Source organism: Somniosus microcephalus, chromosome 8 (genome assembly GCF_052327205.1).
Source record: "Somniosus microcephalus isolate GS21.2 chromosome 8, FLI_Smic_1.0, whole genome shotgun sequence".
NCBI lineage: Eukaryota > Metazoa > Chordata > Chondrichthyes > Squaliformes > Somniosidae > Somniosus > Somniosus microcephalus.
This window is the reverse complement of record NC_140994.1, coordinates 243,506,887-243,522,125: the sequence shown is the minus strand read 5'-3', so window position 1 is coordinate 243,522,125 and position 15,239 is coordinate 243,506,887. Positions and strand designations below refer to the sequence as shown.

Sequence of the window (15,239 nt, the reverse complement as noted above, 5' to 3'; positions counted from 1 at the left end):
CTCGAGATCAAGTATGTCCTTTCTTAAGTATGGACACCAAAACTGTACGCAGTATTCCAGGTGCGGTCTCACCAATACCTTGTACAACTGAAGCAACACCTCCCTATTTTTATATTCTATCCCCCTAGCAATGAAAGCCAACATTCCATTGGCCTTCTTAATCACTTGCTGCACCTGCATACTAACCATTTGAGTTTCGTGCACCAGGACCCCCAGATCCCTTTGTACTTCAGTACTTTCCAGTTTCTTGCCATTAAGATAATAACTTGCTCTACGATTTTTCCTGCCAAAGTGCATAACCTCACACTTTCCAGTATTGTATTCCATCTGCCAAATCTCTGCCCACTTACTTAGCCTGTCTATGTCCCCTTGAAGGTTTTTTATGTCCTCCTCACTCACTACTTTCCCCCCCATCTTAGTATCATCTGCAAACTTTGATATGTTACACTCGGTCCCCTCCTCCAAATCGTTAATATAGATTGTAAAGAGTTGGGGACCCAGCACTGACCCCTGTGGAACACCACTAGTTACTGATTGCCAGTCTGAGAATGAACCATTTATCCCAACTCTCTGCCTTCTGTTAGATAGCCAATCCTCTATCCATGCCAGAATATTACCCCCAATCCCGTGATTTTTTATCTTAAGCAATAATCTTTTGTGTGGCACCTTGTCAAATGCCTTTTGGAAGTCTAAATACACTACGTCCACTGGTTCCCCTTTATCCACCCTATATGTTACTTCCTCAAAGAACTCCAGCAAATTTGTCAAACATGACTTCCCCTTCATAAAACCATGCTGACTTTGTCCTATTAAATTATGATTATCCAAATGTCCTGTTACTGTCTCCTTAATAATGGACTCCAAAATTTTACCTACCACAGATGTTAGGCTAACCGGTCTATAGTTTCCAGCCTTCTGTCTACTGCCCTTTTTAAATAAGGGTGTTACATTAGCAGTTTTCCAGTCTGCCAGGACCATTGCCGAGTCCAGGGAGTTTTGGAAAATTATTACCAATGCATCCACAATCCCTACCGCCACTTCCCTCAAGACCCTCCTTCTGTGTCCGCCCCTTGAAAAAACTCTCTCCCAACTCACTTACAACTGCACTTCCAAAATCCCTACTGTCCAGCCTTTGGCCCTCCATTCACCATGTTATTTCTGCAGCTACCGATCTGTTTAATCACACCATCACCGCCCCCTTTGATGCCCGAGTCCCTATTAAAACTATTACTATCTCTCTCACCCTGGCCGTTCCCCCAGTACGGCCCTCATCACCGCTCCCTTAAGTCCAAGGGACGCAGACTTGAACGGATATGGCGGACAACTGCCTTAGGATTCACTGCCAGATCTGGCTGGAACACATAAAGCACTATCGGGTCCTGCTCTCATCTGAAAAAGCTGCTTCCTTTTCCAGGATTATTTTGGAATGCAAAGATAACGCCCAGCTTCTTTTCTCTGCTGCAAACTCTCTTTTTAAACCCTTCTTCCCGTCTCCTCCACCCTCAACTCCAATAACAAGTGCGAGGAGCTCGTGAACTTCTTTGTCTCTAAGATTGAGACTATCCAAACAGCTGCCTCTGTCACTTCCCTCCTTCCCCAAGCCCACCGGGCCAAACTTCCTCTCAAGTTCCCCCCTGCCCGAGCCCTGAACTCACATCTTTCTCCAGTTTCTCTCTGATCTCCCCTCCTGACCTCGCCGACCTCATCTTGTCCATGAGACCCACTTTCTGCTCCCTCGACTCTATCCCTACTAAACTGCTGACCACACAACTTCCTTTTCTGGCTCCCATGTTAGCTGATATTGTTAACGGTTCTCTCTCCTCAGGTACTGTCCCCCTCTCCTTCAAATCTGCCGTCATCACCCCTCTCCTCAAAACATCAACCCTTGACCCCTCCGTCCTTGCAAAACTACCTCCCCATCTCCAACCTCCCTTTCCTCTCCAAAGTCCTGGAACGTGTTGTCACCTTCCAAAACCGTGCCCATCTTTCCTGGAACTCCATGTTTGAATCCCTCCAAACAGGTTTCTGCCCCTGCCCCAGTACCGAAATGGTTCTTCTCAAATTCACGAAGGCCATCCTCTGAGACTGTGACTCCTCTTGAGTGCCGGGCTCTTTTGCCGACACCCCGCTGCCCGGTGGTCCAGCAGGGCCCCGGTGCGCGCTGCTAGGCCCCTCCCCTTTAAACAGGGGTGGGAGGCCTGCAGTCCCGCCTCGCTATGTGCCAACGCTCGTGGCGCTGTTACACGTGGCACCGCGATACTAAATGGGAGCACCCCCAGAGGGAGGGGGAGCGCTTCCAGTAGACCCGCCTCCTGCTGGGGGCGTTACCATTCCATTTCCGGCGCGGGAGCAATAACCTTTTTGAGGGGCTAAAATTAACGACCCGGCGACGTGAGTGCTCCAAAGGGGGCGCCACCCAATTGCTCCCCCATTATTCTTTAAAATAAATCATTTAGTGAGACTGTAGCACTGATTTGGACAACGATTATGGATATTTTATGCTTGCAACCTAAACAATCACTGCTGTCAGATATTAACCAAGACCCTATATTCCCGCGGTTGACCCTTGAACTTATTGCTCGCTGGCATGTTGGGCAGCGTCGTGCCCCTCGGTGAATCTCTCTCCTCCACCATCATTCTCTCCCCCGCCATCTCTCTCTCCCCCGCCCGCTCTCTCTCCCCGCCATCTCTCTCTCCTGCCTTCTCTCACCCGCCCACAATCTCTCCGCTGTGCTCCGAGCCCACTTCACAAGCCCTGATCTTTGATTCCCCGTCATCAGCGTTCCCCGGCTCCTGCCTTGTCCCGCAGGATTTCCCGCCCGGCAGGGCTCAGCCTCTCCGTGTGGCTCCGCTGCCGGGAGGGAAACAGAGTAAAACAATTCTAATGATGTCCTGACATTAAATTGGGCCGGACCTCTGTGTTCCCGGAATTTCCGTGTTTCCCGGTCACTGACAGGCCCCCTGCTCCCTCCCTGCCTTCCCGTGAATCTTGGGGCCTCAGTGTCTGGACCCTGAGCAGAAATATTGCCTTCTGTGTCTCTCAGTAAAGAGGCTCCTGCCCTGTATAAACTGAGTGAGCTCACACACACCGGCTTCTTTTCACAGTGACACACCGTGTGCTGCATTTTCACAGCGACTCAGCTCCTCCATTTCCAGCAATCAGCCGTGGGAAAAGGGAGACAGACTCCAACACACCAGCATTTCTCAAACAGCAATTCCCTCTTGTTGTGAGGAACAGTTTCTCCACCCAGCCCCTGAGTCTCCCCCTGTGGGTGTCCCTCACTCCCCCACCGGTGATGGTCCTCTCCCTGCTGCTCAGAGGGCAGAATCCCCCAGCGTTACACAGGGCCACAACATGCTCTGCTCTCCAGCCCTATGCCATGGAGTGCCAGTTCTCACAGGTGCCCACACAGTGAATTACTGAGCTCGACAGTGCCCTCCCCAGAAGGGGCTGAGTGTGGGTGAGGGGCAGTCACCCGGGGCCACTCTCACACCCCTCCCAATGCCCACCCTGCTCTCTCAGACAGACTGTAAGAGAAAGGGGAGGGAGTAAATCTGACTGACAGAAAACAAACACCCAGACCCAGAGCAACAAAAAACACTGGGCTAAAGCAGCACTGTCTGCAGTCAGTGGGTGTGTCCTGTCCCACCTGACTTGGGAATATATCGCCGTTCCTTCATCGTCGCTGGATCAGAATCCTGGAACTCCCCCACTAACAGCACTATGGGAGTACCTTCACCACACGGACTGCAGCGGTTCAAGAAGATGGCTCACCACCACCTTCTCAAGGGCAACTAGGGATGGGCAATAAATGCTGGCCTTGCCAGCGATGCCCACTTCCCAGGAACGAATAATTAAAAAAAGGAAAACTCGCGCTCACTGTATTTAATATCGGGAATTGTGTCACTCACCTTAATTGCAGCGTGTGCCTGATCTAGGCTCAGCAGTGTGTGGGGTTTATGTTTCCCTATTATTGTACAGGAAGCACACACACACTCTCCATCATCTTTACAGTAGAATTCTAGGATCTTCTTATGTTCCGGACACTGCCTCTCTGTAAGGTCAGTCACGGGTTCGATTAGGGTGTGATCTTTGTAGACCTCTTTCAGTAAATGTGGTTTTAAATGAAGGGAGCAAAACGATGTTTCACATTTCAGACACGTCTTCACAGCTGGGGTTGGATTCTCGATGCAGTATTCACACATGACACGGGCTGAATCAGCAGCAGGCTGTGAGCGGTTGTATTTTTCCACTATATTACACAGCGTGAAGTTTCTCTCCAGTCTGGGCCTGGGGTTGAATTTCCGGCGACACTGAGGACACTCAAAGCCTCCTGGGCCTGCTGCCTGGGCCCAAACTCGCTCAATACATTTCAAACAGAAACTGTGCAGACAGGCTAATGCCACAGGATCCTGGTACACGTGGAGACACACAGCACAGGTTAATTCAGCCTCTAAAGCTCCGGGCTCCATTGTTACAGCACCTGAAGAGTTTTCACACAGCACCGGAGAGAGCGAGGAGCCAGAGCAGGAAGTGAAACTCTTATAAACACTCGGTGCAGGGAGTGACAATGTTAGTTTCACTTTTATGACTCACTTTGGCTGAAGATTAACACTTTCAGGCCTGCAGTAGCAGTTCAGAACCAAAATCAGAAAAACAAGATTGCAATTTTACAATATGGAGCCAGAATACAGCAAACTAGGCCCAGGAAACACAGACCCAAAACTAATCAGCTCAAACCAGACCCAAAATAGTTCAACAAACAAATTAAAACTGATATAAAGAGGAAAAATAAACTTTACAAACCCTGCCGAGAGGAAGGGGAAGGAGCTCTCTGGGAGGAATAGAAAAATATACAGAAAAAGTTAAAGGTTCATCAGAGGGGCAAAGAGAGATGGGAAAAAGCAAAGCAGCAGAGGCTACAAGTCTCAGTAAACTCAACATGAAACATGTCCAACCAACGCAGAGCTGCAACAACAAAGACAAAATAATGTTGGACTAAAAATCCTGAACAGGAGAATCCAGTCACAGGAAATCATGATCAAACTGTACAGGCACTGGTCAAATCCATCTCGAGTACTGTGTCCAGTTCTGGTCAGTCTCACCTCGAGCACCATGTCCAGTTCTGGTCAGTCCTACCTCGAGTACTGTGTCCAGTTCTGGTCAAACCCACCTCGAGTACTGTGTCCAGTTCTGGTCAGTCCCACCTCTAGTACTGTGTCCAGTTCTGGTCAGTCCCACCTCGAGTACTGTGTCCAGTTCTGGTCAGTCCCACCTCGAGTACTATGTCCAGTTCTGGTCAGTCCCACCTCGAGTAGTGTGTCCAGTTCTGGTCAGTCCCACCTCGAGTACTGTGTCCAGTTCTGGTCAGTCCCACCTCGAGTACTGTGTCCAGTTCTGGTCAGTCCCACCTCGAGTACTGTGTCCAGTTCTGGTCAGTCCCACCTCGAGTACTGTGTCCAGTTCTGGTCAGACCCACCTCGAGTACTGTGTCCAGTTCTGGTCAGTCCCACCTCGAGTACTGTGTCCAGTTCTGGTCAGTCCCACCTCGAGTACTGTGTCCAGTTCTGGTCAGTCCCACCTCGAGTACTGTGTCCAGTTCTGGTCAGTCCCACCTCGAGTACTGTGTCCAGTTCTGGTCAGTCCCACCTCGAGTACTGTGTCCAGTTCTGGTCAGTCCCACCTCGAGTACTGTGTCCAGTTCTGGTCAGTCCCACCTCGAGTACTGTGTCCAGTTCTGGTCAGACCCACCTCGAGTACTGTGTCCAGCTCTGGTCAGTCCCACCTCGAGTACTGTGCCCAGTTCTGGTCAGTCCCACCTCGAGTACTGTGCCCAGTTCTGGTCAGTCCCACCTCGAGTACTGTGTCTAGTTCTGGTCAGACCCACCTCGAGTACTGTGTTCAGTTCTGGCCAGTCCCACCTCGAGTACTGTGTCCAGTTCTGCGGTGCAGACCATGGAACCTAAAGGGGTAGGAAGCACTAATGATGTTAATTCTACTTTCTCATCTTGTATCTTTCCCCCAAAATCCTGTTAAGACTGGAGGTCAATTACAAACTTCAAAACTGAAATTGATATATTTTTGTTCCTAAGGCAATTAAGGGTTACAGAACCAAGACGGGTAGATGGAGTTAAGATACAGATCAGCTATGATCGAACTCAAAGGAGGAACAGGCTCCAGGGGCTTAATGGCTGAATCCTGTTCCTGTGTGTGTGCATGTGTGTAGGTGTCTATGTGTCCGTGTGTGTAGGTGTCTGTGTGTGTGTGTGTGTCCGTGTGTGTAGGTGTCTGTGTGTCCGTGTGTGTAGGTGTCTGTGTGTGTCCATGTGTGTGTGTGTGTGTGTGTGTCCGTGTGTGTAGGTGTCTGTGTGTGTCCGTGTGTGTAGGTGTCTGTGTGTGTGAGTGTGTGTAGGTGTCTGTGTGTGTGAGTGTGTGTAGGTGCCTGTGTGTGCGTGTGCGTGTGTGTGTAGGTGTCTGTGTGTGTGTGTGTGTGTGTAGGTGTCTGTGTGTGTGTGTGTCCGTGTGTGTAGGTGTCTGTGTGTGTGCGTGTGTGTGTGTGTGTGTATGTGTAGGTGTCTGTGTCTGTGTATGTGTGTGTGTGTAGGTGTCTGTGTGTGCGCGTGTGTGTAGGTGTCTGTGTGTGTGCGTGTGTGTAGGTGTCTGTGTGTGTGAGTGTGTGTGTGTGTGTGCGTGTGTATGTGTGTGTGTGCGCATGTGTGTAGGCGTCTGTGTGTGTGCGTGTGTGTAGGTGTCTGTGTGTGCGCGTGTGTGTAGGTGTCTGCGTGTGCGCGTGTGTGTAGGTGTCTGTGTGTGTGCGTGTGTGTAGGTGTCTGTGTGTGTGCGTGTGTGTAGGTGTCTGTGTGTGTCCGTGTGTGTAGGTGTCTGTGTGTGCGTGTGTGTGTAGGTGTCTGTGTGTGTGCGTGTGTGTAGGTGTCTGTGTGTGTCCGTGTGTGTAGGTGTCTGTGTGTGCGTGTGCGTGTGTGTGTAGGTGTCTGTGTGTGTCCGTGTGTGTAGGTGTCTGTGTGTGTGTGTGTGTGTGTGTGTGTGCGTGTGAGCCCTCTCTAGGGCAGTACGGAGGGAGTGCTGCAGTGTCGGAGGTGCCTTCCTTCCGATGCTGCATTAAACTGGGGCCCTGCGGACCTGCTCAGGTGAATGTCAAAGATGCCAGCATATTATTTGAAGAAGAGCAGGAATAGTATGTTCTGGTGAACATACTTCCCTCTACAAACATGCGGTGGGGGGTAGGAGCATTGTGGGGGAACACGGGGGTGAGAGGGGGAGAAGCATGGGGGGAGTGGGCGCACAGGGGGCCAGCACGGGGCGGGGGGAAGGGAGCACGGGGGGGTGCGTGGGGGAGCACGGGGGAGGGGGAGCACGGGGGAGGGTGATTACGGGGGTGAGGGGGAGCATGGGGGGGAGGGGGAGCATAGAAACATAGAGAAACATAGAGATAGGAACAGGAGTAGGCCATTCGGCCCTTCGAGCCTGCTCCGCCATTCAATGAGATCATGGCTGATCTTCGTCTGAGATCATAGCTGATCTTACCAGTTCAGTACCCCGTCCCCGCCTTTTCTCCGTAACCCTTAATCCCCTTAGCCTTCAGAAATATATCCAATTCTCTCTTGAAAATATTTATTGAATTAGCCTTCACAGCCCTCTGTGGCAGGGAATTCCACAGGCTCACCACTCTTTGAGTGAAGAAATTCTTCCTCATCTCTGTTTTAAATGATTTGCCCGCTATTTTTAGACTGTGGCCCCTGGTTCTGTGCTCCCCTGCCATTGGAAACATTCTCTCTGAATTCAGCCTGTCCAGGCCTGCCATAATTTTATATGTTTCGATGAGATCCCCTCTCAATCTTCTAAACTCCAGTGAGTACAAGCCCAAACTATTCAATCTCTCCTCGTAGGTCATTCCCGCCATTCCAGGTATCAGCCTGGTGAATCGCCGCTGCACTCTTTCCATGGCAAGAACATCCTTCCGCAGATGGGGCGACCAAAACTGTACACAATACTCCAGATGTGGTCTCACCAGCACCTTGTACAGCTGTAGTAAGGTATCCCTATTCCTATACTCGAACCCCCTTGATATGAAGGCCAACATACCATTTGCCTTCTTAATCGCCTGTTGCACCTGCATGCTCTCCTTCAGTGACTGGTGCACAAGAACACCCAGGTCCCTCTGCACTTCCCCATCTCCCAATCTATTGCCATTTAGATAATAATCCACCCTCCTGTTTTTACCCCCAAAGTGGATAACCTCGCATTTATCCACATTATAGTGCATCTGCCACGTATCCGCCCAGTCCCCCAACCTGTCCAAATTGCACTGTAGCCTCCTGACATCCTCATCAGAGCCCACCCCTCCTCCTAGTTTAGTGTCGTCAGCGAATTTGGAAATATTGCATCCAATTCCCTGATCCAGATCATTTATATATATTGTGAACAGCTGGGGTCCCAGGACAGATCCTTGTGGCACCCCGCTGGTCACTGCCTGCCACTCCGAAAACGAGCCGTTTATTCCAACTCTCTGTTTTCTATCCGCCAGCCAGTTCTCTATCCACGTTAATACTTTGCCCCCAATCCCATGAGCCTTAATTTTGCATGATAATCTTTTGTGTGGAACCTTATCGAAGGCTTTCTGGAAGTCAAGGTACACCACATCCACTGGCTCTCCCCCATCTATTTTACCAGTTACTTCCTCAAAAAATTCCAGCAGATTAGTCAAACACGATTTACCCTTTGTAAATCCATGTTGACTCTGTCCGATCCTTTCCCCATTTGTCAAGTGCTCCGCTATTTTATCCTTAATAATGGACTCTAGCATTTTGCCCACAACCGATGTAAGGCTTACTGGTCTATAATTCCCTGCTTTCTCTCTACCCCCCTTTTTAAATATTGGGGTAACATTAGCTACCCTCCAATCCACGGGTACTGTTCCCGAGTCAATGGAGTTCCGGAAGATGATCCTTAGAGCATCTGCTATCTCCAGGGCCACCTCCTTAAGTACCCTAGGATGTAGTTTATCAGGCCCCGGGGATTTGTCGGCCTTCAGTCCCCTCAACTTACCCAACACCATATCCCTAGAGATACTAATTTCTGTCAGCTCCTCCCTCTCATTAGTCCCTATGTTTGCCGATATTCCTGGGAGGTTATTTGTGTCCTCCTTTGTGAATACAGAACCAAAGTATGAGTTTAATTGGTCTGCCATTTCCTTATTCTCCATTATATATTCTCCCGAATCGGACTGCAAGGGACCGACTTGGGATTTTACCAGTCTTTTCCTCCTGATATACCGATAAAAGCTTTTGCAGTCTGTCTTTATGTTTGCTGCAAGTTTACTTTCGTATTCTATTTTCCCCTTCCTGATTAATCCCTTTGTCCTCTTTTGCTGTATCCTGTACTGCCCCCAATCTTCCGGTCTGGTGCTTTTTTTTGCCAGTTGATATGCCCTTTTTTTTGATTTTATGCTGTCCCTAATTTCCCTCGTTATCCACGGTTGAGTCACCTTTTTAGGTTTATTTTTATGCCAAACCGGTATAAACATGTTCTGGAATTCTTCCATTCTATCTTTGAATGCTTGCCATTGTCTATCCACTGTCAATCCCCCCAGAAACACCACCCAATCAATCTTACCCAATTCCCGTCTCATACCCTCGTAATTCCCTTTATTTAAGTTCTGGACCTTAGTCTCTGATTCAATTTCCTCACTCTCCATCTCGACTGAGAGCTCGATCATATTATGATCGCTCTGACCCAAGGGGCCTCGTACAAGAAGATTGCTGATAAGTCCCTTCTCATTGCACAATACCCAGTCTAAAATGGCCTGATCTCGAGTCGGCTCCTCGACATATTGGTCCAGATAACCGTCCCGAAAACATTCCAGGAATTCCTCCTCCTCAGAATTTTTACTAATTTGGGTAGTCCAATCAATATGTAAATTAAAGTCACCCATGATGACAGCTGTGCTCTTATCGCACGCTTCTCTAATTTCCCTTTTTATGCCTTCCCTCACCTCCATATTACTATTTGGAGGCCTATATATCACACCCACTAACGTTTTCCTCCCCTTGCTATTTCTCATTTCTACCCATACAGATTCCGTTTCATCCGAGTTAATATCCTTCCTTTCCATTGCATTAATCCCCTCCTTTACCAGCAATGCTACCCCAGCATGGGGGAGGGGGAGCACGGGGGAGGGGGTGGAAGGGGAGGGGGAGCACGGGGGAGGAGGGGGAGCACAGGGGGAGGGGTGTGGGTGTAGCAGAGCCACTTGCCCCAACATTTACTCAAGTTTTGCAGCATGCTCGTGATTAATAACCGATTGCCGGAATCAAGCTGAGTTTAAAGAATTGTCTTCCTGAATTCATAAAACTCCCGAACACATATCTGAACAAATCAAATAGCAGATTTGTTTTTGAAGTTCAGGGGCTCGGCTCCTCCCTCAGTAACTATCTGGTGAACCAATCCAGCAATCGCTGCAACAAATCCATCGAGTTAAACTGGGACATGACTTGTCTTGAGTGAAGCTGGTTTTTAACCCCTTGTTTTCCACGACAGAAGCCGAAACATCTACAACACTGGCAGAAACTGAAGAGCTCGAGTATTGACCTCTACAACACACAAATGTGCCCAAATTACAGGTCCAGTGTCAGGCCTGAATCGGGAAGAGTTTAAAAATATCCACCCAAGTAAGGGAAGTGTAGCAGCAACTTGTCAGGAAACACATGGTGACAACATGCTGGATCATCTCTGATCTATCCCACCTCCTGCACTCACACAAATCACAGCAAACACACATCTGTCTCCAGCTGGGAGTTTGAGCAGCAAAGCATTTCTGAAATGTAATTGTAGGAAACGGTCACTGAGTCACCAACATCTTTCAACAATTCGAACCCCCCACCCCCATTACATGATCCCAATGAGCGTGGATGGGAAATTGCAAAGGTCACAGGGTCAGTATCCTTTCAGTGTCTCTTCTCACTTTCTGCAGAATTCAATGAATTTAGTTGCATTATTTTCCGTATTTACTTCTGTCATTCACAGCTCCTCAGAAACATAAAACCAATTTAAGACAGAAGAACACTTTTTCCTCCCCCTGCCTTGTGCCCCCATTATTCTGCCCTTTACTCTGCTCCTCAGCGGAAGCCCCTTAGCTGGGCCAAGATTCCATGGGAGACAAGTTGCTGTTCTTCATGGAGGAGCCGAGACTGCAAGTGTCGGCAGGTTATTCAACAATGGAGGGCATCTTGGCTGATCCTAATCGCATCCACATGTGCACTTCCCCCCCTCCCAAGCCCAGTAGAAACTGAGACCAGTTTTAGTCCCATATCACTGCCCTAGTTGGGATCAGCTCCAAGACCTGTGGTCTGTGTGACTCAGTACCACACCAAGGGGTTCATTTACCTACTGAGCCATCCAGGGAAGCTCTGAATATCACAATTAAATGGCATGAAATCATAATTCTCTGTGAAGCATTCAAACTGTAACTTTTTCTTCTTGCAAATTATTCAATCCAAGTCCATGTCTGTTCCCTCTGCTCTAAGCCAGCCTGGGAAGCTGGATTCTGGTTTCTCTCTGACCACTGGCAATGCCGTGCTGTTATCTGGCAGCAGGAAGCAGGACTGAGTTAACATGAGGTTAGTTGTTCCTCTTCCTGAGATCTCCAATGTCCATCTGTCACACACCACCACAAACAAGGCAGCCAAAGCCTGAGGGAACTTTCCACGCCCAGACAGCATTTATGCTTCGTCTGTTCTTTTAAAGCAGAAATTGAGAAATGAATGTTGTTTAAACCCAATGCAGAGCTGATGGGATATGACTGGGTATTTCGACAACTTCACGCCTGAACTTTGTCGTTGGTTATCGGCATTCACGGCATCTAACGAGGTTAGGATCTCCCCAATACTTCAATAAGAAATCTTTTAAAACTGAGAAGCCTCAGTAAAGGGGCCAAGTTCCAAAGCTCATTGTACAGGTGTTGATGAGGCCTTGACAAAGTGTCCCAGAAAGTTTCCCGATGTGTTTCAAAAGTCCTCTTCAAACCTCCAGCAGCAAGTGAACAGTAAAAGGTGATCTACCTTTAAATAGCGCTGGAAATCCTCAGCAAGGACGAGTTTACTGACAATCAGCTGGTCGCTGTTAGGAGAGGGTGTTAGGACAAGCGCTTGCCACCAAAATTCCACGCAGCCTCATTAATGAGTGCCGGCTGGCAACTTAAGTGGCAATCGGCAGCTTAACCATCCTCCGGGCGTCCATTCCTAACGCTGGCTTCAACTCCTTTACCAAGATGGCGTCTTGTGCTAAACGTGGGCTAAACCAGCGTTGCAGCTTAAGACACAATCTTGGGCCCTTCGGAGGCTCTTTAGCGTCTAAAGTACCCGGGGGAAATCGCCCCCTTGAAGTTTTAACATCTCACTTGACCCCAACCCACCCGTTTTTGAGGTTATGATTCAGTCCCCAGAGTCAGCATCAAGCTCTCCCAGGTCAGATACAGTACAGTGAAGGTTCTCTAGCCTGCCCCAACCTCAGAAGAACAGAACACCCCCTACTGTACCATTGTGATTTTTATATCCCCATTTCCCCCATCAGCCATCCTGAAGCCTCGCTGAGTGAGGTAATTGGGGACAAATTAGGGAGAGTTTTGTGTTGTAGGCCCGTGCACACTTAGAACTGTTGCTGCCCGTTTCACACCGGACCCTTGCAGTCAGCAGATAGAGGGGATTTCCATCTCATCAGCCTGCGCTGGATGTGAAGCCAGGTCCCAGAGGGGAAAGGTCACTGTCTAACCCACTGCAGTACCCAGTCCCCCTAAAGCATTGGTTTAATGATATTTTAGATCCTTATTCAGCAACAAGAAGTCAGACTATTCACCGAGAGCAGATTGGATGTTGACCGAGTTGATCTTTTCCAAGTCTACACAGCATAAAAAGTCCTGCGCCTGTACCTGTGTTCCCTTTTAACCCGTTGAAGGAAGGAAGTGTTCCACATCATTGAGGATAATCACCCAGTTCCCAGGCTCATGTACTTGGCTGCAAAAACAGCAAAGTGAACTTTGACCCACCCACACCCAGTTCCAGCCTGTGCTTGTGTGACAGGCAAAGTAGGGAGTGTCGGACCAGAAGAAGTGAAGCTAATTATCGAATGATGAAATGCTGTGGTTTTCAGAATCATGAGATTTCGAGGATTAATTAGCAATCTTGTTGTACGAGGCCCCTTGGGTCAGAGTGATCATAATATGATAGAATTCTTCATTTGGATGGAGAGTGAAGTAGTTGACTCGGAGACTAGGGTCCTGAATTTAAATAAAGGAAACTACGATGGTATGAGGCGCGAATTGGGTAGGATTGATAGGCAATGGCAAAGATTCAAAGACCACATGGATGAACTACAGAAGTTGTTCATCCCAGTTTGGGATAAGAATAAAACAAAAAGGGTGACTCAACCGTGGCTAACAAGGAAAATTAGGGATAGCATAAGATCCAAGGAGAGGGCATATAAATTGGCCAGAAAAAGCAGTAACCCTGAGGATTGGGAGCAGTTTAGGATTCAACAAAGGAGGACAAAGGGATTAATTAAGAAGGGGAAAATAGAATATGAAAGTAAGCTTGCAGGGAACATAAAAACTGACTGTAAGAGCTTTTATAGATATGTGAAGAGAAAAAGATTAGTGAAATCAAGTGTAGGTCCCTTGCAGTCAGAAGCAGGGGAAGTTATAATGGGGAACAAAGAAATGGCAGACCTATTAAATGCATATTTTGGTTCTGTCTTCACAAAGGAGGACACAAATAACCTCCCAGAGATGTTGGAGAACATAGGGTCTGATGAGAGGGAGGAACTGAACGTAATCAGTATTTGTAGGGAAATGGTGTTAGGGAAATTGATGGGATTGAAGGCCGATAAATCCCCAGGGCCTGATAATCTACATCCTAGGGTACTTAAGGAGGTGGCCCTAGAAATAGTAGATGCATTGCTGATCATCTTCCAAAATTCGCTGGAATCTGGAACTGTACCCATGGATTGGAGGGTAGCTAATGTTACCCCACTATTCAAAAAGGGTGCTAGAGAGAAAGCGGGGAATTACAGACCGGTAAGCCTGACATCGGTAGTGGGGAAAATGCTAGAGTTCATTATAAAGGATGTAATAGCTGAGCACTTGGAAAACAGTGACAGGATCGGACAAAGTCAACATGGATTTACAAAAGGTAAATCGTGCTTGACTAATCTACTGGAATTTTTTGAGGATGTAACTGAGAAAATAGATAAGGGAGAACCAGTGGATGTGGTGTATTTGGACTTTCAAAAGGCTTTCGATAAGGTCCCGCATAAGAGATTAGCGTGTAAAGTTAAGGCACATGGGATTGGGGGCAAGGTATTGACTTGGATAGAGAACTGGTTGGCGGACAGAAAGCAGAGAGTAGGAATTAACGGGTCTTTTTCCGAGTGGCAGGCAGTGACTAGTGGGGTACCGCAGGGATCGGTCCTTGGACCCCAGCTATTCACAATATACATTAATGATCTAGATAAGGGAACTAGATGTAATATCTCCAAGTTTGCAGATGACTCAAAGCTGGGTGGGCATGTGTGCTGTGAGGAGGATACCGAGAAACTCCAGGATGATTTGGACAGGTTGGGTGATGTGGCAGATGAAATATAACATGGATAAATGCGAGGTTATCCACTTTGGTGTCAAAATCAGAAAGGCAGACTATTATCTGAATGGCAATAGATTGGGAGAAGGGGAAGTGCAACGAGACCTTGGTGTCCTTGTGCACCAGTCACTGAAGGTAAGCATGCAGGTGCAGCAGGCGGTGAAGAAGGCAAATGGTATGTTGGCCTTCATAGCGAAAGGTTTTGAGTACAGGAGCAAGGATGTCCTGCTGCAGTTGTACAGGGCCTTGGTGAGAACACACCTTGAGTACTGTGTGCAGTTTTGGTCGCCTTATCTGAGGAAGGATGTTCTTGCCATGGAAGGAGTTCAGCGAAGATTCACAAGGCTGATCCCTGGGATGGCAGGAATGACGTATGAGGAGAGATTGGGTCGATTGGGCTTATACTCGCTGGAGTTTAGTAGAATAAGAGGGGATCTCATCGAAACTTATAAAATTCTGACAGCTCTGGACAAACTAGATGCAGGTAGAATGTTCCCGAGTGTCGGAGGGTCAGGGGTCATAGTCTAAGGATAAGGGGTAAGCGATTTAGGACAGAGATGAGGAAGAATTTCTTCACCCAGAGAGTGGTG

At 48.3% G+C, this 15,239-nt stretch overlaps 1 protein-coding gene across 3 annotated transcripts in view; it reads right to left on the bottom strand.

Annotated features, from left to right (window-relative positions):
- The window catches only part of LOC147114226 (E3 ubiquitin/ISG15 ligase TRIM25-like), a 65,486-nt gene extending 60,930 nt beyond the window's left edge, over positions 1-4,556 (bottom strand). Inside the window, exon 1 of one of the 3 annotated variants that reach the window (XM_085995900.1) lies at positions 3,913-4,556. In XM_085995900.1, the coding sequence (XP_085852026.1) occupies positions 3,913-4,473 (561 nt within the window). In that variant the 5' untranslated portion in view covers positions 4,474-4,556. The remainder of the gene's footprint in view (positions 1-3,912) is intronic. The other 2 variants (XM_085995902.1, XM_085995901.1) reach the window with 2 other exon arrangements.
- Positions 4,557-15,239: the final 10,683 nt, after the last annotated feature.